General features: G+C 44.9%; 1 protein-coding gene across 1 annotated transcript in view; it reads left to right on the top strand.

Annotated features, from left to right (window-relative positions):
* Nucleotides 1-25,578, top strand: part of LRRK1 (leucine rich repeat kinase 1) — a gene marked incomplete at its 5' end in the record, with an annotated part of 122,201 nt that overhangs the window by 7,342 nt on the left and 89,281 nt on the right. Inside the window, one exon of the mRNA XM_080913828.1 lies at nt 24,801-24,964. Within this exon, the coding sequence (XP_080769954.1) occupies nt 24,801-24,964 (164 nt within the window). The remainder of the gene's footprint in view (nt 1-24,800; nt 24,965-25,578) is intronic.

Raw genomic sequence — 25,578 nt, 5'->3', positions numbered from 1 at the left:
AGGTGGGAGGGCAGGGCTCTCAGGATTCCCACTCCTGCCCCAGCTGATACCTCAAACAGCACCAGTGAATAATCACTCCTGCCTTTGTGCCAACATCAGCAGCACCTCTGGATTCCAACAGAAAAGGCAAACAAAGGCTTACCCACAGTGGGCAGGGAACATTCTCCTAGGCCCAATTACTTCTTGGGAGTTAAAGAAAACAGGTATCTGTATATAATCCCGTGCATTCTTGCAAGAGATTGAAGTAATACGGGGAGAGACATCACCTGTGGATGCTTCTCATCGTGTATAGGGGAGACCACCATGAGCTGAAGGGACTTCCTAATTTCTCAACCTTCTCTCTCTCTCCCTCCCTCCCCCCCACACATGTGCGTACGTGCACACAAACACGAACGTGAATACACACATGCATGCACACATGGACATTCATCTTGCTTGACATGTTTTATACTCAACTATACTTTTCTGTGGTCCTGGAATCTTACCCAGGACCTCAGGCATTCTCGGCCACTGTACACCATCCCTTAGCCGTATTTCCAAGCTCCTCTAATCTTGCACATTAAACATGCAGCGTTTTCCCCTGAGGGATATCAGAGCTCACTCTACATGGGCATGGGCATACATACAGACCTATTCCTTCATCATCCCCTTGGTCAAGTGTCTCTAGAGCCACTGTTCTCGACCTTCCTCTGCTGCGACCCTTTAATACAGTTCCTCTGGCTGCGGTGACCCCAAACCATAAAATTAATTCTGTGGCTGATTCATAACTGTAACTATGCTGCTGTTATGAATTGTAATATAAATGTCTATGTTTGCTAATGGACTTAGGTGACCCACGTGAAAGGTCATTCAGCCCCAAAGGGGAGGCAACTCGCAGCTGAGAAACACTTCTCTAGACTCCACGTTTTGCTTGCAGTCATGACATGTTCCCATTGCTACAGCTCCTGCTTGGAGACTCTGCCCTGGATTCATGCTGTGAAGCTTGGCATCCTGTCTTTTCCTTGCTCCTCTACCCAGCTTCCCCTGAACTCTTACTTTGGCCTGTTTGACTAGAGTACCCCAGCAAGAAGGTTCTTAAGGAAGGCTTTGCAGGAGGCACCCACGGGATTGTGTTCTGGGAGGCACTTTCATCTCCCCTGGGGACCTGCCTGCCCCCACCTGCCTTCTGGCTTTGGAAGAGTCTGTTCTTGTTCTTGGATGGATTTTGTCTCTTGCTGTTCCAATGCCCTGTCTCCTTTGTTTCCTCTGTCGAACTCTTCCAGCAGGCTCAGCATTAAAAAAAAAAATTGTTTATTTACTTACATCCCAAATGTCCCTTTCTTCATGTACTCCCTTACAGAAACCCTCCCCTACTCCCCTTCTCCTCTGAGAAGGTGCTTCCCCTCCTGCACCCTCCCACCCTGGGACACCAAGTCTCTGCCACATTAGGTGCCCTCTCCCAAACAGATACCACAGAGGGTTTAGAACCAGCCACTGCTCCGGTTGCTGGGGGGCCCCATGGAGACTGAGCTGTACATCTGCTAATATGTGCCAGGGGCCCGTTCCAGTCTCTCTGTTTTCTTTGCTTAATGACTCAGTCTCTGAGAGCTCCCAGTGGTCCAAGTTAGTTGACTCTGTTGGTCTTCCTGTGGGGTTCCCAACCTCCCCCCAAATCTTCCATAAGAGCTCTGAACCTCCGTTCAATGGCTGTGAGTATCTGTGGGGACGGTGTTTTGAACTGTAATAACAGACATCTCAGGTGAGGGTCCTTTCTCATCATGATGATTGGCAATGGACGGGCCTAGTGAGTATTCCTTTCAGGCGTGGAAATGTCTCTGATATAGTTTTTCTCCTTTGTTTCCTCTCCCTTTTTTCTATTTCTGTGGAACTCTTTTTGGATAAGAGGCATGTGTCACTTCATCTTGACATCTGTTTTTGTCACCAAAACCCAGACAATATTGCAGATGCCAAGAAGTGCATGCTGACAGGAGACTGATATAGCTGAGAGGCTCTGCCAGAGCCTGACAAATACAGAGGCAGATGCTCTCAGCCACCGTTGGACTGAGAATGGGGTCCCCAATGGAGGAATTATAGAAAGGACTGAAGGAGCTGAAAGGGTTTGCAACCCCATAGGAAGAACAACAATATCAACCAACCAGAGCTCACACCAGAGCTCCCAGAGACTAAACTACCTACCAAAGAGCACACACGGAGGGACCCATGGCTCCAGCTGCATATGTAGCAGAGGATGGCTTTATCAGGCATTAATGGGAGAAGAGACCCTTGGTCCTGTGAAGGCTCAATACCCCAGTGTAGGGGAATGCCAGGGTGGGGAGGTGGGAGGGAGTGGGTGGGTGAGTGGGGGTGCACTCTCATAGAGGCAGGGGGAAAGGGGATGAGATAGGAGGATTCCAGAGGGGAAACTTGGAAAGGAGATAACATTTGAAATGTAAGTAAAGAAAATTTCCAATAAAAAGAAAAGAAAGAAAGAAACTAACTAAAACCACACTGAGTAGATGACATTGGCTCTCAGACTTTCCTGGTTGATGAACATTTGTTGAATATACTAAACCAACAGAGAATGGTATACCTAGCCCTCACACCTTTGAGAATTTATGCACCGTATATCAAAGCCTGGTATGAGCCAGGCTTGGGAAACCAGGAATATCTTCCTAATGGTTAGAATTCAGGGAGGAATTCCATCAAGCAAGACCTAATTAGCCTGATAACCATATACTCTGTGATTACCTAGGTTTGTCTGGGCACGGGGGCTCGGCTGAGTTGTTCTTCTGCCACTCCCATGATCCTCTGTGTGACTTTGTCCTCTTTAACATGTACAGTTGTCACTCAGTCACACAGCCCCAGTCTTCACAGCCTACAGCTGAAAGTTCTAGAGTCCAGTGGTAGAAACTTCTAGGCTTTCAGAAGGTTTGAGTCCAAAACTGGAACAGGATCACTTTGGCCATCTCTTAGAAGTTAAAACAAGATAGGAAGCAGGGTCAGATCGAGTCTACATAGGAAATAGGTTATGTTTCTACCCAGGAGAAAGGGCAGAAGATAGTGGCTATCTTTAATATGACAACTCTTTATATGTGTTTATTTTTAATTACTGAAAGTCATTTTTAAAAGATTTAAAGTATATAGGAGGATGTGCATGGGTTTTATGTAAATGCTGCATGTCACATGACATAAAGGTTGCCTGGACCCAATCTCTGCAGATGCCAAGGGCTGGGTGTGCCTATCACATTCTCTAAGGAAAGGCATATAATATCTTGCCTACTTAGGCATTTATGACATTGCTATTTGGACTTTTTTCTAAAGCCAGATTTCTCTTAGCTATTGCTTCTCTTTATAGGTGTGTTTAGACCTTCGACTTTTTAAAGATTTGTGTATTTATATGAATATATGTGAGTATGTTGTCTTCATGCACACCAGAAGAGGGCATCAGAATCCATTACAGACAGTTGTGAGCTACCATGTGGTTGCTGAGAATTGAACTCAGAACCTCTAGAAGAGCAGCCAGTGCTCTTAACTGCTGAGCCATCTCTCTAGCTCCAACCTTATACTTCTTGATTTGATTTTGTCTTGTATAGTTTTCCAGTGTTTTAGCATAGTGACATCAGGATTTCTACCAACACATGTTTAATTGTTACTTGAGATAAAATTCAAAAGCTTAAAAGAAAATTTTGATGAAAGTCTTACCTTCCCACCCCCTCCTTCTCTTTCTAGTTTCCTTTTCTTCCAAAGAATTGACCTATGCTCGCTTCCCCTTGTTATTTTTTAAGCTCAGAAACCACAGGCTCTGTCTACTGCACGCCGCCCTAAGACTTTCTGTTCTCATCTGATTTCAGAAGCTAAGCAGAGTTGGATCTGGTTAGTATTTGGACAGCAGGAGCTACACGTTCTTAGGCTTGAATTCACAGTGGTGGCCTTGTCATCCATAAACCTTTATCCTGTGCAACAGTTTATGCTTTATCTCCCTTTAGTTGTGTGTGTGTGTGTGTGTGTGTGTGTGTGTTGTGGAGGTTTTGAGCACATCGCAAAATGAAAGATACTATAATAAACTCCATGGTGTCTGACACATGGCTTCAGCTAATTTACTTTGCACTTGGCCCGTCTTGATCCATGAATGCTCTTCTTCCTCTCTTCAAATGATTGGGACCTACACACAGATTTACATCTTCAGAAGTCTTAAAACATTCACCAAGCATCATATGCTCACTTTAAAAAGTTAAAGAATTCGTTAATATTATCAAATCAATATTCGAGTGCCTCGTTGTCTATTCAAAATTTTAAGGCAAAATTTTACTTATTGTTTTCCTCTCCTTCAGCTGCCTGGATTATTGTCTCTGTGTCCTGTAGGTCAACATGGTCCTAAGACTCTTATTTTCTACTTTCTCCCTCATTTCCATTTTCCAATGTGCTGTTTCATTGCTGATAAAACCACACGACCCTCGGCAGTTCCCACTGTCTAAATCTTGGCTTTGCACTCCTGTGTGTGGCCTGACTTGTTCTCCTTTCTCCCGTGGCTTCTTTGGACCTGGAGAGCTGGATAGATTCAGGGAGATTTCTTGGCAAGAGCACCAAGCATCCCTCTTACTTTGCCTCAGGAGTCAAAGAATGTCTGGTATCTCTCTTTGGTATTTAGACTTTTTTTTTTCCCTCAGAGATTTGAACCGGTGTCAACTTGCTCTTCATTATTAAGGTCCTCATGGGTTTTTCAGTTTGTGCCTAGTGGGAAGTCCTGGCTTTAATTCCCAGTTCTTCATGAAACCAGGTGTGATGACAAACACCCATAACCCAGCACTCAGGAATGAAAGGCAGGAAGATTAGAATTTCAAGGTCATCTTGACCACACAGTGAATTGAAGTCAGCCTGGGCTACATGAGATCCTATCTCAACAAGAAAAAAGGGAGCATAAAGCCTTTCCTTCTTCAGTGATTAGCAGAAAGACACCGTTAGATAGCATCTTCTCTGTCCACCACAAACAAACCTGTGTTTCCTTTGGTTACCGCTGTGGGAGAAAGTCAGGGCTCTTCCCTGTTTGTTCCAGCGTGAGTCAGCTCCCGCGCACCCTTCACGGGCAACCAATGAGGGCTTTACCCTCTCAGTCTCACTGTGAACTAAATTTGTTCCTCTTTGGTTAGTAGGCCCCTTGGGTCGCTTCCTCTGCATTTGGTATAAGCCATTTGTGAAAGAGTAACCTTGCTTCCTTACCTGTCTAAGCCACCAAGGTCCAGGTTGTCCTTTTTCTACCTGGGACCTGGAACTCAGCACCTCTCCAAGAAGTCCTATTTTTCTTGACTTGTCTTGTGATTTTGCTTATTTATTTCTTATTCCTTGTTCACGTTCTGTCTTGTTCCAGCTGCTGGTCATGGTGTCTCATGTTTCCATCCCTCCCTCCCACCTCTCTCTATCCCACCTCTTGGCTTCTGTGTCTCCATTTTGGTCGATCTGTCTTTCCTTAAGATTTTATTTCATCACCCCTTGAAAAGAACTAACTCGGCTTTTTTTTCTCTCTCTCTTTTCTTTACATTTTATATCCTTCTTTCTTTTTCTACATTTCCCACCTCCTTTTCCAATTTCTTGCCTAGTATTCTGCCATTTCTGAGACCTTGTTTTTATTCAATTTGGGAATTATTCTCACTGATTCAATTATAGTCTTACATTAGATACTTCTTCATTTTTTAAATTTTTTATTTGATTTTTGAGAATTTACTTACTTAATTTTATGTATATAAATGTCCTGCCTGCATGTCTGTGTGCTACCGGCAAGCCTGGTGCGCCTGAAAGCCCAGAAGAGGACATCAGAGCCCCTGGGCCTAGAAGTTTAGATAGCGGCAATCTGCCATATGAGTGCTGGGAATTGAACGGAGATCCTCTGTAAGAGCAGCTAGAGCACTTTAACACTGAACCATCTCTGTACCCTGACTTTAAAACTTTTTAGTATAGATTTATTTTTGATATAAATAAATCTTTTCTGTCCCATGGCCTCTACTTGTACATTTCACTGAGGGTCAGACAGATGTGTGGGGAAAAAATGGCCTCTGTGTGGCCCGTTCTCAGACCTCTTTCTCATCAGTGTGCCCTTAGCACACTTGTTATCTTCCGCTTACATAGTGCCAGGTGTCACCAGTAATCTGTGGGTGCTTGTCCTTTGGGCCCTGAGCACAGGTCACATCATTTTCTAAAATAGGGTGAGTACCTGCAGATATTGGGGTGAAAGGGTAATCCTGGGCTCACCTTGAGCACATGTGGGGACGGGGCAGCTGTACCCTCCATGTCTCTGCCTCCGTGCCGAGAGGCCTCCCCTGGCGGCCTCCCCCCCGGCGGCCTCCCCTGGCGGCCTCTCCCGTTCTGCACCTCACCTGCTCCTCTGGTTCTCATTTCCCAGGGCTGTTTTGCTTTGTTGTTTTTGTTGATTTTTCCAACACTGGTTCTGGGTAGGGGTGGCCTCTGAGATGCTGGAGAGCTGGCCCTGAGACACTACTACATGGGGAAGTTCAAGTGCTGACTCAGCCTGTCCCTGGGATGAGGTGACATTTGCTGACAGCAACTTTTGCCACGAGAGCCCAGATCTCCCTCATTTTAGTGAAAAGCTTACACTTCCCCACCCTATGTGGAGTAGTAACAACAGGATATACCAAGAAATTCATACTCTGAGCTCCAGCCAGACACTGCCCGGCACAGACACTGTCTCTATGAGCTGCCCATGTCTCCATGTGAACCCAGCCCAAGGGCTGTACCTGAGCCATGGACCATATCTGCCTGGCTTCCAGTGAGAATATATACTGGGCTGAACAGCAACCTCTCTAGCAGTTTGGTTCGTCTATGGCCTGTCTCAAGTGTTGGCCATCTGGTTCGGTTTCAGTCTTGGTGTTTGAGATTCCCCATGCATCTCCGTGCATCTACCGTCACTCCCAGCAGCCTTCAGGAGGGAGACGAGGAAACTACAGCACAGGCAGAGCATGACCCCTGAGCAGGAGCATCTATCCGCTGTATAAGTCTTGCCTCCCACTCTGTCTCTCTAATACAAATGGGATAGATCTCTTTGTTCCCTCTGCCTGGTGCACGCAGGCTGGACCTAACCACAGCAGCCCTTCTGTGGCCTCACTGGGGTCCCTCCCTAAGTCCCCTGCCAGAAGCCCTCATTTCTCCTGCTTCTGTGCATAGCCTGGGAAGCCTCGGAGTACCCTCTAGCCTTCTCCAACCCATGCTCCGTGATTTCTGGTCCCCTTCTTACACTACTATGGTGTGTTTTGAATAACTTTGTTTAAATCTTTTTGATCAAATGTATTTTTCTGTGTATAGACACGGATCCATGTGCCACAGCGTATATGGACGTCAGACAACAACCTGCCCAACTCAGGTCTCAACCTCCACCCTATGGGTCCTGAGGGTTGAACTCAGGTTGTTCAGACAACGTTAAGTCTTATGCTTTCGAGTTTGTTTGTTTGTGTGTTTGTTTTTGAGACAGGTTGTTTCTATGTAGCCCTGGCTGTCCCAGAACTTACTCTGCATACCCTGCTGGCAACTCACAGAGATCTTCCTGCCTCTGGCTTCCTAGTGCTGTAATTAAAGGTATGGACCACCTCATCTAACCAAGATAGCATTAATACTCAGGGAGATTAATGGCACTAATCTTTTTTATCTGAAGCTTGCCACCTCCTAAAATAGAGCTTGCATTCTCGCATCCCCTAAAATCTCAGAAGGACTCAAACTTTCTATCTTTTTTATCCGTCATAATAATTTCTACAGATTTAATTAAATACATGGTGGCTTTAAGAAGTTGCCAAAACAAGTTAGCTGAGGCTTCTTTTTCTAAATTGGACCTAAGACAACATTCCTCTCTCTTGTTTTTTATTCCTTAAACAAATTCCTAGCAAAAAAAAAAAAAGCACCATTTTTTCTTCCTCCTTGGCCTTTTTTGCTTTCATTTGTTTGCAAGGGATGTTGTCTCAGATGTGCAGCCTCAGGCTATTCACCCTGGATGCAAGTCATAGAAAGATCCAGAAGGGAGGCTGTGAGTCCCGGGCTGCAGGTTGGCTTCAGGCCTTGAGAGCAGAGCTGGGGCATTCTTGGAATATTTGTGGTTACTAAAGAAACTTGGAGTGTGCTTCAGTTTAGTAATCAGTGTGTGTGTGTGTGTGAGAGAGAGAGAGAGAGAGAGAGAGAGACAGAGACAGAGAGAGACAGAGAGACAGAGAGACAGAGAGACAGAGAGAGACAGAGACACAGAGACAGAGAGAGACAGAGACACACAGAGACAAAGAGACAGAGACACAGAGGCAGAGAGATAAAGAGACAAAGATACACAGAATCAGGGATACATAGAAAGACAGAGATAGAAGGACAGAGGCACAGAGACACAGAGAAAAAAGAGACAGAAAGACAGAGACAGAGATGGAGACACACAGACAGAGAGTGATAGACAAAGACATATTCACAGAATCAGGGATACATAAAGAGACAGAGAGATGGAGATAGAAAGACAGAGAGACACCGTGAGAAACAGACACAAAGACAGAGACAAGGAGACAGACAGACAGATAGACAGACAGCATACACATTACTGCCTGCCAGGCAGCCAGCATTTATTCTGAGGAAGTAAGTCTGTACTGGAAAACTGCTATGACAACCACAGGCCAGGCTTGGTCCATGTCAGGCAGGCACACCCTAAAACCCGGAACTTGGCCTGTGCTGCATCCTTGCTTTTGGCTTAGGAAGGTGGATGACCAAATTCATGTTGGATAAAGTCAGCTAGACTCAGTTTTTGTTGCTTGGATTTGAGGGTGTGGAACTCTGAAAATGTGGAGAGAAGACAGAACATGTGACCTTGTGTTTTTCCTTGACAACACAGTCTGAATTTCCTCAGGACTGCTGCACGTCTCAAAAACGCTTGCTGGGCAGTTTGTTCCTGTGTGAACACAGACTACACAGACATACACATACACTATAGCTGAATACATATGTAGAACAATGCTATCTCTCTCTCTCTCTCTCTCTCTCTCTCTCTCTCTATATATATATATATATATATATATATATATATATATATATATATATATATGTATGTATGTATATATGTGCATATGTACAGACAACTGTATTCTATAGAATAGATGTACCACATTTTATATAGGCAATCTTTAGTCAGCAGACATTGAGGGATTCTTAATGTCCTATATGCACATATACAGAGAGCATACTCACACACACACACACACACACACACACACACATATATATTCAGAGAGAGTATACATATATATAAAGAGAATACATAAGTATATATAGAGGATATACATATGGATATATAAAAAGTTATATTTGTCCAAATAAATTTAAATGTATGTTTTTATATTTCACATACATATATGTGTGTGTGTTTGTGTATGTGTGTGTGAACTCATATTTGTGGTATAGCTTGTTACCCCTAGAACCACACTAAATAACATAAGATTAATAAAGAAAAAAACCCGATATAACCAAGAGACACAATAAGCGTGAGACCCACAGGGCTGCTGCTGATAGAGCAAATTGCTTACGTAGGTTTTGTGTAGACGTGAGTGTACTGTCAGGACATACAGACCAGGCTGTAGGTATGTGAAGCCATAGCTCATCTTCCCTGTCAACAAGCATGATGCAGTGCCGTGCTCTGCAGGAGATTCATCCACACCTGCATCACCACAGACATGCGAGCAGCATGTTACCATCTGTGTTAACACAGCTCCACGGGGACCTTTGATAATGTCGGCCATCACTGGCCAAAGCACCACTAGGCACTGCCGGACATACTCCATAACTTACTTGTTTGAAGATGTCATATGATCACATAATTCCAACATCTTAAGGATAAGTCTTTAATTCTTAGTTTTCTTTCTTCCAGAATTTGTTATTAGGCCAGCAAGTAAAAGAAATGTAGATTCTTATTTCTCTTCTTTTATACAGAATACGGTTAATTGCAAATGCTTGTCTGGATTTCACCTGTTTCTTTCATATATTTGTATATTTGATATTCTCTTTGAAAACTGTATTCTATAGAATAGATGTACCACGTTTTATATAGGCAATCTTTAGTCAGCAGACATTGAGGGATTCCTAATATTTACTATAAGAAATAATTCTGACTTTATGTTCACATGTTAATGAGTCTATATATACATCGAATTCCAAAGTGTTGTGACAAAGGGCATGTGCTTCTCAAAACCAGACAGAGGCTGCCAAATTGCCTCCAAGAGCGTGTGTTCTATTGCTTCCCAACATCAGCAATATTTGGTCTTGCCCATTTCCTATTGTGTTTGTTCCCAAACTTGGTGTTTTTCCCAGTGTGCTGTGTGAAAAACTATCTCAGTGTAGGACTGTGAGCATATCACAGCAAGTGTGCCCAATCACTAAGCTGTGGCCCAGAAGCCAGCATCTGTTCAACATTCACTCCTCTTGTGATGAGTCAGGCAGTGGAAGAGTAGGTTAAATACCCACTGGAGTCCTCCCTTCCTACCCCTGCCCATCAATTTAAGGAGCCCTTTGACCTTTCCTTAGTGTGTTTGGAAGCACCCCTCCTGAAGACAGTATGTGTCATTGACAGGACGCCCTGCCAAACTCCACGAGAGCACAGAAACTGAAATGGAAGTGTTTAACGTTCATGAGCTAAAAGAAAAGAAAAAATAGGTCTGATTTTTAAAAACCCGCCTTACTAAACAAATTTCCAAGTATAAAATTAAAATAAATAAATTAAAAGCCTGCCAAAGGAAGATTTAAACTCTGGACATAAAAACTATTTAAATCAATCAAATATTATCATACTTAGGGTGACTTGATCCTTTTTCAAAGTATTATTCCTTCAACTTGATACAACTAATCACTTTTAAAACCATATTCTCTATTATGTATCAAACGATACTGAATAATGAGTGCTGGGTTATGGAAGACTTATCTTTACATTTGTGTCTCACTTTGTGTTTGTCCACCGGCTGAACAAACACACACAGTGTTGTCATTATTATCTTAATATTGTCAAGTTCCCTATAAACTGGTGCTGCAACTCAGGGTAAGAGCAACTAAAATATAAACAGGCCTTCTTTGTGGAGCATGAAAAATATATACTAAATTTTATCTCCAGAAATAAAGTCATGAGAATAAATAGCCAGAAAGATTCAAGTGATGAAGAGGCAAGAACCCATACAGTTTGCTCCAATGATAGCACGAAACAGCTCTGCTGGTGTCCTCCCTCTCCTCTGGCTCCTGTGTGCTTTCTACCTGCTCTCTGCCAGTGAGTCTCCTTTTCGTCCCTGCTCACCTTTGTCTTTTCACTTTCAGTCTGTGCACCTCCCCCATGGGCAGCAAAGCATTGCTTATTTTTTCCCACATGGGACTTTCTCTACTTCTTGATTGGCAGTGTCAATCCATTCAGACTGAAAGTGGTTGTGGATGGTAAGGATTTACTCCTGGACTGGAAAAATGGCTGAGTAATTGGAACACTTGCACCTCTTCCAAAGGAACCGGGTTCTCTTCCCAGCACCCGTCAGCTGACTCACATCCACCTAAAACTCCTGTTTCTGAGGATCAACTGCTCTCTACTGGCTACACACACACACACACACACACACACACAAACACACTCATATACTTATATATATACATATATGTTCATATTTATGTGTATATCTGCCATGTGTATATATGTATACATATATGTGTATATATACAGATGTGCAGACATTATACATATATACATACACACATACACACATATACACATATACACATATACACATACACACATGCACACATACACACATATACACATATACACATATACACATATATGCAGACATTAAATACAAAATAATCAAACATATTATAAAAAAGGTTTGCTGGTGGCATTTTGTTCCTTTTTCCCTCACTGTTCTGTAGTTCCCTTTTCTTCCTGGTGTTGATTCTCTCTGTTAATCTTAAGCAGCATTTTAAGAGAAGGGCATTGTCAATGTAAGCAGTTGGAGTGTGTTGTTCCTACATTTAGCATGTTTGGGGAAGTGGTTGTCGTTTTTCCTTGGTGGGGACTTTTTTCCCATGGGTGGGGGGGCAGGACTACATGTTAATGCTGCCTCCCAGAGCAGACTTGAAGTCGCAGTCTCCCTAACTCAGCCTCCTAGACGCTGGGATGGCAGGCATGGACCGACTCCTCCAGCTTCACCAGCCTGCCAGCGGTACCTGTCTGTGCTGTGGCTCATGACGACCTGTCTGCCGTGAACACTCAGGGAGCTTAATCCATCTTTAACCTCTGCTCTTCGGTACTGTCCTGTGCTAGGTGTGACCTGTTACTAACCTTTTCGCCTGACAAATATGACTCCAAACTGAGCACCAAAAGCCACTAACTTACCCGTTAAATTGTCATCTCCTGGTCTCGGGTGTCTGGAGAATAAGAACCCCAGAATTCATGGTTACTTCAGAAATTTTCCACCTTGGAGTTTCTAACTTAATTTTAAGCAATAGCAATGGCACCGCGCTCTCCAGAGCCCAACAAGGTCAGGCTGTGTGCTAAACGCTGCCCACACCTTTATTCTCTTGACCCTGGCCATGGAGCCTCTGAGTCAGCCAGGCTCTTCCAGTCCCTCTAGCTTGGTTACTAAAAAAAAAAAAAAAGAGGTAATAGAAGCACGCCAGAGACCCCAGGAAGGGGTGCTAATGACAGGGGCAAGGGGTGGGAGTAATGGGGGTGTGGCTCAGTGATCTCACTGTTCCGTCCCTCTCTGGAACTCTCTCGGTCTCCTTCCTTGGTCTGTTTTGTATGTCCACAGCCGTGCATTCCTAAGGAGCTGTTTAAGTTTCAGATCCTTGTGTGAACTGGAAAGCCCCAGAATATTCCCTTGAAAGGGTGTGAAGTTTGATCTGACGTGAGTCCTGTAAACGTTATTCTGAAACAGCCTGACTTGGGGAACAGAGGAGAAACAGGGGGTGAGAGAGGCAGCAAGGTTATTCTTGGAAAGGAAATTTCAGAAAGGCCCTAAGTAGGTAATTTTTGCCCTCCACTGGGAGAATCCTGCATCCCTGGGCCACATCACATTAAATGTAGTTGGGCAAGACTGTGACTCAGTTCCTCTCGACCCTCTTAAGGCTGTGACCCTTTGATACAGTTCCTCATGTTGTGGTGACCCCCAACCATAAAATTATCTTTGTTGCTACTTCATAACTAATTTTGCTACTGTTATGAACCTGGTGTAAATGTCTGTGTTTTCTGATGATTTTAGGTGACCCTCAAGAAAGGGTCATTTGATTCCCACAAAGGGGTTGTGACCCACAGGTTGAGAACCACTACAGCCAGCCAAACACCCACTTGGCACGCAGAGAACACCGAGAAAGCTTTTGGTGGGTGCCTGATAACGGAAGCCAAATGGCTGTGTGCCTGCAGCAGTGAATTAGCGGGGCCTGGCTTCAGGGAAGCGCTGGACAGACACTCTCCTAGGGGGGCAGGGTCTGGGTCGGACCACAGGTAGACACAGAAAGAAGAAGGAAGCCCAGAGGGAAAAATCTACGGCTGTTCTCCTGGGGATTGCCATCTGTGGTGGGTTCTGGGAAGAGGAGAATGTTGGTCAGCAGGGAAAGAATAAGGAGAGAAGGAAGGAAACCTGGGGTCCACTGAGGAAATGCAGACACAGCTACCTCATAGGGACCAGAGCGGGAAGAACGGGCGTTTGTCCCTTTATGCATACATCTGTTTTTTTTTACTGACTTATGTGGAATACACGGCCCAATCGTTCGTGGCTTTCATTCTACAAACAGGGGAGATTCAAAGATCTCAAATACTTGCTGACTCCTGGGAAGCTGTTAGAGGCAAACCTGGAGCTTGACTCCCATTCGGACAACTTAACCGCACTGTCGTGGCTCCATGCTTTACTTAGCAGGGTTCTCAGTAGACGGTACCGAAAGCACCTTGGTGTCTCATCGTATGTGTTTCCTTTTGTTTGGGTTTTTTTTTCTTCCTTCCTTAGGACCTACCTTTGTAGTGAAGAAGTTGGTTTCTGTTAGGAGACTGATTGCATTAACTGGAAAAGTGTACTCTGAGAAACACTGATATTTAGTCGTAACAGAGAAATAACTGAAAATTGGAGAAGGGAGTTTTACAGAGATGACCTGAGATTCATCCACATAAGAATGGCCGCCTTGAGAAACGGTCGTCTTGTCTGTTCCGATGTGAGATAGGATGGTCCACATTCTCGTTTTTCAGTTGTCACAAGCATCAGAACATGAAGTAATGAGTATGTTCGTGTATACAGCTTGTGTGTGTGTGTGCGCGCACACGTGTGTGGGTTTGTGCACATGCGCGCACACACATTTGTTTGTGAACCGTGCAGAGGAACCTGCAGGCTCTCCACCTTACTGTCCTGAAACAGGCTTCCTCTAAGCCAGAAGCTTGCTGCTTCAGCTAGGCAATGAGCTCCCGGGATGTAACTATCTTTACCCTACCAAGTGCTGGGGCTACAGGCACTCACAACCGCATCTGGATACTTTATTTTATTTTATGAGTGTTTTTTCCTGAACACGGGTTGTGTGCCACATGTGTGCCTGGTGCCCATGGAAACCAGAAGAGGATGTCAGATACCCTGGAAGTAGAGTTATAGCTTCTTGTACTGCCGTGTGGGTGCTGAGACTTGAACTCAGATCTGTACCACTGAGACATCTCATCAGCCCATGCCTGGATTTTTTTTTCTAGTGGGTGCTGGCTTACCCACTGAGCGATTTTCCTAGCCCATCTTTATTTAGTTTTGCTTTTTTTTAAAGGCTAGGCATCAAACCCATGGCCTCACACATGCCAAGCATACCACACCACTGAACCACACGGTCAGTCTTGCATAGAGATTTTAAATATGTGGATTGTTCCAAGCAAACAGGGTTGCTGTGTCAAAGATGGTTCTAATCTAGCATTTATGATTATAATCACCTCAAAGATCGGACTAGGAATTATTTTTCAACTTTTATTTCTTCATATTGGAGCATTTTTTATTGAGCTGCAGGCATGGAGTTAAAGGAATGGCCGTTTTGCTGCGTTTTCTCTCTCCAACTAGTGGTTGCTTCTTTTATAAACCAGCTCTCGCCTGTTCACCTCCTGAGTCCTTCAAACATCCCTACTTGTGCAGAGGGCATGGTTTCTGCTGCACAATATTTAAAAGTAAACTCCAGGGAAAATTATAGCACTGGCCTACGCTGTCTCAGCAGGCTCCGGATCCAGGGTCAGCAGGAGATGTGCAACGTCCATAGAGTGAAGGAGCAGCGGGGGAGGGAGTCTTTGCAGCAACATCTAAATTTAGGAGAGAGGTCATCATCACGCCTGCGTTTTGTACTCCTCTCTCTCTCTCTCTCTCTCTCTCTCTCTCTCTCTCTCACACACACACACACACACACTCATACACACACACACACACACTCATACACATACACACACACTCACACACACACACACACACACACCTCTGCAAGAGTTGAAGGACAACTCCTTCCATTTCTGCTTTGGCTTTTCCATCCAGGGAGACAGGACCACCCACCTCCTAGTCACCACCTTCTTACTACCCACAGCATAGCATATCTTACACGGAGTAAGAATCTCGTGTTTGGCTGGAAATGAGTGGCCAAGAGTGCAGAAGGTTGTGTTCTGATGGCCAGGGTCCAAATATTAGCTGTGCTGTGCAGAGCTGGGAAAAGCCAGCTTCCTGAGCCACCCCAGCCCTGGTCACCTCATGGTGGTGTCAGTGAGATACACAGCCTTGTGTGTGTGTGTTGGGAGACAGGCATCAGTAAGTGGGACATTTCCCAGAGAACCCAGAAGAACTGAAAGAAATAACGAAATTTAACAGTACAGTTACTTTACATGCTGTAAATGGCAGTCACCCTTCTTAATTTTTGATACCCATTAGTTCATATTTATAAATGAGAAAGAGGAGGAAGGAGCAGGAGGAATGGAGAGGATAGCAGAGGAAAGGCGGGGGGGGGGGGGGAAGGAGAGAAGGTTCCTGTCTTCCTGTGATCTGTCTCTTAGCTCTCTCACTGCCGTAACAGAATGCCTGCCATGCAAAAGCTAAGGGGAAAATGTTTACTTTGTTCATGGTTTATAGGGTTTGGCCCCTGGCGGCAGAACGCTCGGGCAGAGTAGCTCACATCCCTCTACTTCAGCCTTTCTGCTTTGGCTTTTCTTTTATTTCACACAGGCCCCTAGCCTCAGGGGTCCCCCCCCCCCCCGTTAGTGACTCCTCTGTAGAAGCCTCCCATTGAAGCTTCAAGAATGCTTGTCTACCCCTCAGCCACACTTCAGTCCTTCCAGAGGTACCATCCCAGGCCTGGGGAAGGTGGCCAGGTAAGGGCACTTCCCAGCTTCCCATCCAGCCTGGTGACCTGAGTCTGGTCCCTGGGAACTCCTGTGATGAAGGAGAGAGGCAGCTTCTAAAATTGGTGTTCTGACCTCCACATAGACACAGAGGCATGTATACATGTACATGTGTATACACACACACACACACACACACACACACACACACAGTTAGATGAGTGGATGGATGGATGTAAGAGAATATTGAGATTAACCACCCTTATACTTTATATAGTATAAATGTGCACAGTGCTGCATGTGCACAGTGTCATATGTGCATAGTGTCATATGTGCACAGTGTTGCATGTGCACAGTGCTGCATGTGCACAGTGTCATATGTGCACAGTGTCATATGTGTACAGTGTCGTATATGCATAGTGTCATATGTGCACAGTGTCATATGTGCACAGTGTCATATGTGCACAGTGTCATATGTGCTCAGTGTTGCATGTGCACAGTGTCATATGTGATCAGTGTTGCATGTGCACAGTGTCATATGTGCACAGTGCTGCATGTGCACAGTGTCATATGTGCTCAGTGTCATATGTGCACAGTGTCGTATATGCACAGTGTCATATGTGCACAGTGTCATATGTGCACAGTGTCATATGTGCACAGTGTCATATGTGCACAGTGTCATATGTGCTCAGTGTCGTATACGCACAGTGTCATATGTGCACAGTGTCATATGTGCTCAGTGTTGCATGTGCACAGTGTCATATGTGATCAGTGTTGCATGTGCACAGTGTCATATGTGCACAGTGTCATATGTGCACAGTGCTGCATGTGCTCGGTGTCATATGTGCTCAGTGTTGCATGTGCACAGTGTCATATGTGCTCAGTGTTGCATGTGCACAGTGTCATATGTGATCAGTGTTGCATGTGCACAGTGTCATATGTGCACAGTGTCATATGTGCACAGTGTCATATGTGCTCGGTGTCATATGTGCTCAGTGTTGCATGTGCACAGTGTTGCATGTGCACAGTGTCATATGTGCACAGTGCTGCATGTGCACAGTGTCATATGTGCACAGTGTCATATGTGCACAGTGTCATGTGCACAGTGTCATATGTGCACAGTGCTGCATGTGCACAGTGTCATATGTGCACAGTGTCATATGTGCACAGTGTCATATGTGCTCAGTGTCATATGTGCTCAGTGTCATATGTGCACAGTGTCATATGTGCTCGGTGTCATATGTGCTCAGTGTTGCATGTGCACAGTGTCATATGTGCACAGTGTTGCATGTGCACAGTGTCATATGTGCACAGCGTTGCATGTGCACAGTGTCATATGTGCTCAGTGTCATATGTGCACAGTGTCATATGTGCACAGTGTTGTATTGCACAATGCTTTATTCGCACAGTGCTCTACGTACTTGATGCATTTTAGTGACTCACAGCTTCTCGTTTGGAAGTCCCAGGAGGTCGTATTGTAAAGCAGAGACATGGTCACTCTATGCTCTCTAAAGTCAGAAAGCGCAGGTTCTCTTCTCGCCCTGATCCTGTAGAAGTCTGTGAACTTTTAGCTGTCCTGCTGGCCTCTCTCATCTGTCCATGGAAGCCAGGACTTCTCCCTCAGAACAGGGTTGTGGGTACCATATTCAGTGGCAAAAGCCAAGCCCCTGACCTACGGGAGAGTCCCAAGCATTACTTCCCTGATGTTGCCATCTCCCCAGCTGGCTGGCACTTCACTGGCTGGCACAGGAGCTCTGCAGGAAATAACATGTGTAGCTTTTTGTTTGTGGCATGTTATTCTACATGTTAATTCCTAAGAGAAAACACATGTCTACTATTAGAACCTCTCCTTGGGCTGGTTACACGGATTTTTCTTCCTGCTTTATGAGTAGCCATGACAGAAGTGGCAAATGGGCCATAAGATGCTCCAATTTCACCACACTCTCCTGGCACTGAATTTTATGTCTTTGCAGTTTTTACTCTGTTATGTGAATGTAAACATAACATGATATTTTAGGATTGGTTTCAGTGTATGTGTGCATGCAAGCGCGCGTGTGTGTGTGTGTGTGTGTGTGTGTGTGTGTGTGTGTAAATCATGCATGTGTGTGCTTAATCGTATGTGGCTGCAGACTTGTGCCTGCCATGGTACACATGTAGAGGTTAGAGGACAACCTATGACTTTACTCCTCATCTTTCTACCTCCTTTGAGCAGAGTCTCTTCACCAGTGTGTTAGCCTGGCCAACTGGCCTGTCTAAGACCTGCCAGCACTGGTAGGGTAATGCTGCCATCACAGGTGCATGCTGACACTGCAGGTGCAGGCTGCCATCATCACAGGTGCATGCTGCACTCACAGGTGCATGCTGCACTCACAGGTGCAGGCTGCCATCACAGGTGCCTGTGCTGCCCTCTGGGTTTTAGGTGGCTTCTGGGGATTTGAATTCAGCTCATCGGGCTTATACAGGAGTGCTTTTTACCTATGCTATCTCCTGATTGTGGGTTTTTTTTTAATTAAAGAAAATAGGTTTTTTTTAATGTGATTTCTCTCATGGTCTGTATATGTGACCACCCATCTGTCTTTTACTGACAAGGCTTTCCAAAGATTAGATGAGACTAGCCATGTAGCTCTAAATCTATACCTGAGAGCTTTGCTGGAATGAAACTCACTCACCTCGGGAGTGCAGCTGGTCCCCGTCCCCAGCCCGGCCCTGCTTTGCTGTCTTTGCTGATGCTGATGCTGGTACAGCAGCTAGCATGCAGGACAGAGCTGAGTATCAGCCATCTGGAGCCAGAAGGAATTGCCTCAGAGGGTCACCTCCCTCCCCTGGCACCCTGTATCTTCTGCCTCTTTCCCCAAAGAAAGAAAGGCTTGGGTTTCACCGTAATGCGACCCAGAGGTAAAAACTGCAGCTGAAGCTAAAACCTTTCACTGATGTCTGGGGAAGAGAGAAGCATCCTGCTCTCTGATAGCTACTAAAGTCAGGGTCACCGAGGCGAGCGCTGAAGTGCGGGCTGTCACCTCTGAGGAGGCCCAGCCTTCCTGGTGCTGTGGCCGCATGGAGGAAGGTCATTAAGCAACTCTGACCAGGTTAGTGGCATAGTGTCCTGGAATGTGCTTGTCTTTGTTTTGCAGTGAGCTAAGGGCTGATGGGTCAGTTGACCCCTTTGCTGTGCTGTTGATGGAGGTGAATGTAGTCAGCGGTGTCGTGGGTGTGCAAATAAAATGGCAGTGCCTTTTCTGCATGTTGCAAACCTGTCTCTCAAATATAAAGACACCATACATTTTAAATGGACGAATAGTCATTGTCTCCAGTCATATACATTTACTTCAACACTGAGAGAACTATCACACACACACACACACACACACACACACACACACACATGCACACATGCACACATGCATACACATGCACACATGTGCTATGCACATGCAGTCAACATTAGATCTCAGAATTAAACCCATTTTTTTATGTAATTTTTCCATTACCCTCAGTTTGTAGAATAAAGCAGTAGAGAACATGTTTTTGGTTATTGTGTTGGGAGAAATGACAAACCCTGACTGAGAAGAAAAGAATTGCTTTGAGACAGAAACAAAGGAGGCTGTCCTGCAGTGTGCCAGTGAATGCGAGCTCCTAGGATAAGTGACAGGGTCCCAGTAGCTTCACTCACTAGTATTTGTGGGATTCTGTTACTATAAATCACCAACAGATGAGAATCCTTTCTGCTAGTTTGTCTGTAGTCAGAATAAGTTGTTGTTCTAAAACAAGAATTATGTAAGTCCTGGGGATGGAGTTGTTGCCCGCAAACTCGGCTCTCACAACAGTGTGAGATGTCAAACAACACTGTTCAATGTTGTATGAGCCTGGCAGCGTAAACAGAACGTCAGGTTGAAAGCAAGTGTCAAACACAAATGATGTTCTCTTCCTATGGGTTTCAGAATTGTTCATTTCTTTTAACCAATATTTCTTCCCATAATGAATTGAAGCCACCACCCATGTCTGGAGCATCCAAGATATGGCTGCTACTCACGTTTGCTGTCAACCAGCACTTCTGAGCTACGAGCTCACTTTAAATGCTTCTTTTCATTCAACTGGATAACTAGATATCTCCACGTGGGCTGGGTCCATGACCCTTGCCGGGTACCACATTTCTGTTCCCTCCTTCTGATAGACTTGTTGCTAAAATCTGACAGGCAACTCTTTTAGAAGCCGAATCTTTTAAAGATGTTATTGGTATTTTCATAGTAGCTCTTGCTACTTGAGACATTCATGTTTTGTTGGAATAGTGTAGATTTAGGAAGACTTTCAAGTGTATATGAAGAATACATGGGTAAGTGTTTTACTGTGTAAAAGAACAATGTTATTTCAAACAAGATGATAACTATAAAGACCTGAATAAATAGGTGCAAATAGCCAAACAATGTCAACTGTTTTTAAACTTTGTATCAGTGTGACCAATTCACAATTATAGAGCTGTAATGTCTTGGACTTAATAGAAATTCCATAAAAAATCTTTGCTTGTAAGAAAGGTATCTGATCAAGGTAAGGCCGTCTTTAACATGATGTGTTTCTCTAGGATATGTTTTTTTCTCTACCATTTAAAACAAATCAGCCATACCATTCCCATACAAGAAACTTGGAAAGTAATTTAGAGAACCTCCCGTCTTCCTTTGTTTATCTCTCACAATCCATCCTTACCACTCATGTTAGAATCTCACTTTTTCTGTCAATATAAACACACATTAACCTTCGTATTTGGCATTTCTGGAAATGGCACAGGATTGGTAGTTAGCTGCGTGTACATGCACTGGTACCCATCCACCGGTCTGATCAGACCAGAGCCCCAGCTCACAAGATCCATGAGAGTGCACATGGGCTGTCCATGCAACCTAGGGAAATTGGGGACCAAACTGAAAAGCCCAATTTTGAGAAATTTAAAGTGAGTGGGAAAGTTCTAGAACCCCATGACACCTGCTACTCCACACTGCATTATTTAAATACGGTGCTGAAAATCAGAGCACTCTTGTGATTTCCCTGTGCAATGTGGGACCTGTACAGATAGATGTAGGACCTCCATGGCTCTCCTTTGTGTCACTCTGGGATCTTGCTGCCTTTATGTTTCTACCATGAGCAGAAGCAAAGACCCGCAGGCACACTGGCTGATTATGAGGTAGTGGCTGCTTGTTTAATTCTGAAAGATGAAGTGCTCCTGCTGATGGGGGCTGACTCCACCTCCTTCTCACCCCTGCTAATGGCCCTTCTCCCACTCAGCCTGCTCTCAAGCTGCCTGGACCACAGGCTGTGAATAATTAATGGAGAGGGACGATGCCATATTCGGATTGTGTAGCCACGTACATGCAAAGCCCTCTTGTCTTTCCAGAAACAGATCTCCCGCCAGACCTAGCCATCCTCACACTTCCAGAAAGCTCTCAGCCATATGCCTGTTGTGGATTTTCAGAACAATTGCCTTGGAAATGGTCAGATCCCAGCTCAGGGTGTGTTGTACCGACTCTGGCTGGTGTTTACTGCAGTTTACCTTGGCTTCTGCACAAAGGGGCTTTTCTCGGTTGATAGGGAAGGAAGCTCATACTGTATGTCAGATGGTGGACCCCTTATGTAGGGTTTGTTACTATGAACCTCATTTCTACCAATGTATTGTGAAAAATTCCTAGCATGCAGTAATACTGAGGGAACTGAACCAGGGTACATCCATACACCTACCACCAAGCGTTTGCTATGGGCCCATCCCATTTCTAATGATTTTAAAGTAGGTTACTGACTTACTTGTTACCCTTAACTAATATGTGTATGATCTTTATGATAGCTTTTTAGATAAAAAAAACATCTGCTAAGTGCGATGCACACATTTTAAATTGGCCTTTGATACATTTTTAGCGAATACAGCATCTGTATAATGAAAACTCCATCAGAATCTGGGACCCATCAGCACAAGTGATGTCTTCATGCCCCACCCCCCACACCAAGAACTAGGACCGCTTTGTGCAAGGTTTTATGCTCTCAGAATTTTGATTTTGAGATTCATATCGGCCATCAGAATGGTCGATAGTTCATTCCCTTTTATTATTGAGTAGCTATGGCCCCACGGTTTGCTTATCTCTGCTCCTGTGGGTGGACACCCAGGCTACTTGAAGCTTGGAGCCATCACGACCACTACTTTTAAGAGCATCTTTGGATAACTTTTTTGGACATTCTCATTCTGGGTAAAAGTCTAAGTTTGGCACTAGCAGATCATAGTTCAGTGTGTGCTCTGCTGTGAAAGAAACCACCAGCGCTGTCTGTAGCTTAACTATGCATTTTACACTCTAGCCTGTCAGGCCTGAACATTCTTTTTAAAGGCCAGCACTCTGGAGGGAGGGTCGTGGGTGTTGCCGAGGCTTTTGTGTTTCCCTGGTGGGCAATGGTATTGAGTTCTTTGACTGTCTTCCAGTGTTCAAATCTTTGACTCTTAAAAATTGTGTTATATTTTTGTTATTGTGTTATAGGGTTTTTAAAACATCCTTTATGGCAACCTATGTACCATTTTTTTTCAGCTATGTTTTGCAGTGTTGCATGTATTCCAGACTAGAAGGTGTCTGTTTCTTTAATGGGTTCCCTGTGATGAGTTTATATAATGTTAAACTCTTGTCATGGTCTAATTTAGCAATTTTTATCACTTCCAAGCCCTTTGGTCAAGTTGGATTATGAGGAAAAAATGCTCAAGTGGAATTATAGTTGAACTGAAAATGAATCTGCGCATAAAACCAGAGCAATTGGTATCTTTATGGTATCTGTGCTCTAATCCATGGATAGGCGAGGTCTTTCTGGCTACACAGATCTTAATTTTCTTGGCTGTGTTTTTTCCTAGAGTTCAGATCTTACTCATCTTCGTTGTCAAATTTTTTTCTAAGCACGTAAGTTTTGTGCTTTGTTGGGTAGCCAGTTTTCCCTCACTATAGCAAAATACCCTATCTAACCAACTTTAAAGAGGGAAAGGGTTATTTTAGCTCATAGTTTTGGTCCATGAAATGTTGGCTTCGCTGCTTTGAGTCTGTGAGGATCCTAAAGTGTTCAACTCATGGGTTGAGAGGGAGCAGAGAGGGAGGGAGGACACCCAAGGGCCCTGCATGCCCAGGACTGTGCTCCCAGTCATGTGGCGTTTTCCCGGTCGGTCCTTCTGCTAACGGCTCAGCCAGCGGCCGGAATCACCACTTTGTGGAGAGAGCCTTTAAGTCATGGGCCTCTGAGGAACAGCCAAGGCCCAAACTATAACCAACGCTATTACAAAGAAATTAAACTTCAAAACCTTTCTCCAGATGTTAGCTGCCCTAATGTGGCTCACTTTCGTGATGTCTGTGTTTTAGGGCCACCCTGCTCAGTTTTTATTTAACAATATAGGACAAAGAAAAGCACTGGCATGAGTTACAACATCCCTTCAGAGAGATGCAGGCCGCCAGCCCCGCCTCTCATCCCAGGGTCCCTCAGACTCCGTGAATCTATGCCACAAATCATAGAATTCTCACCATATTTCTTCTGCCACTCGACAAAGTTCAGGACTTATCTGTAACATCTGTAGAGAGAAGGCTTTCACTTTTCTTTCTAGAGAAATATACACATGTTTTAGAGAAACAGTGTGGGGCAAAGCTTTAGAATGTTTAGGGACTGCCAAAGCCTATTTCTCAGCATCTGGCAGCTTGCAGACCTCTACTACGAACCTTGTGGAGCGGGACACTGATGGAGGACGGTGCTGTCCTCCACCCCTATCTTTCCACCCAGTACAGTGCTCAGCTGTGCCCAGCTGCTCCATAAGGACCAAGCACTGAGTCCTCTCTTCCCAAGCAGCACCCGGTGCTCAGCTAGCCAGAGCATCCCACATTCCCTCCTCTACCCACAACACTTATAGAGAACAGGGGCATGTCTTCAGGAAGCCACAATTCAGATCATCACAACGGCAGGGTCACCGGGCATCTTAGGGACAGGGTGGGTTAACAGCACACATGGTCTAAACATGTCTAGACCTCGAGTTTCCCAGGATCGCTGGAGATACAAAGCTGGCATGTCTGTGCAGAGGTAAGGATTACCAGCCTGAAGTCACTTGACCTTTCGAGTGTTTTATCGAGTTGTGTAGATTCCTATGCCCTGGGTCGTAGCTGCTCTCTCCCTAAGAGGGGCACAGCAGATTCTTTTGCCTAGAATAGCCAGCGCTCTCAGCAAAATGCTGCCTGCCTCCTGTGTCCCAGGGCACCATCGCAGATGCAGTTGGCAGTCCCCTGCAGCTGTCGCTGAGCTGTGCTAAACTTCCCATTGTCCCAGTAAATTTCTTCCAGAATGGCTGCAGGTGCCCAGAGATATAGGAGCTTGCTGACAAGAGAATTTCAAGATTCTCTTCCTGACCTCCCATCCCCCAGTGATGTCATGGGTAATTCATTCCTCCACTGTCACTCCCAGTGACGACCCAGAGGTCACCAGCCACAGTGATGATATGTGCTCTTGTTCTCCCATGCAGGTGCCGAAGACATGGGCAGCAAACTGTCCTTGCCTGGTGGCAACTCCACAGAGCAGTGTCCCAGCGTGGAAGAAATCCACACCGCATACAAGCAGAGAAACCTCTCCCGAGCCCGTGACCTGCTCAGAGAAGTTTGTGAAGAGATGGAATCCCAACAGGAGAAGGTAGGGTATGCTCCTGCCTCAGAGTTGCTGGTGTGTGTGTGTGTAAGAGAGAGAGAGAGACAGACAGACAGACAGACAGACAAAAAGAAAGACAGAAAGAGCCAGAGACAAAGGCACACACACACACACACACAGAGGATACACTTATATATGTGTGCATGCAGACGTCATCTACCCAGCGTGTCTACTCTATTGCTCCCTACTTTATTTTTAAGTTTTCTTTACTTTTACTTTATGTATTTTGCCTGCAAAGAAGCACTTTCATGGGCCTGCAGTATTCAAGGCAGCCAGAAGAGGGCGTCAGATCCCCTGGAATTACAGACAGCCGTGAGCCTTGATGTGGGTGTTGAGAACCAAACTGAACTCAGATCCTCGGCAATACCCACAAGTACTTTTAACCGTGGCACCATCTCTCCAGCCCCTCCACCAGATACAGAATCTCTCACTAAAGCTGGAGCTTGTCATATCAGCCAGACTAGACTGGTCAGCAAAACCCTGGGATCTTCCTGATTCCACACCTCTAGAACTGAAGTCATAGGCATTCCCAAAGAAACTGGGTTTTACATGGTTAATGGGTATCTGAACCCAGGTCTTCATATTTGCACAGCACGAAC

The sequence above is a fragment of the Micromys minutus genome, assembly GCF_963924665.1.
Source record: "Micromys minutus genome assembly, chromosome: 3".
Classification (NCBI taxonomy): Eukaryota; Metazoa; Chordata; class Mammalia; order Rodentia; family Muridae; genus Micromys; species Micromys minutus.
This window is presented reverse-complemented; position numbering and strand designations above follow the sequence as displayed.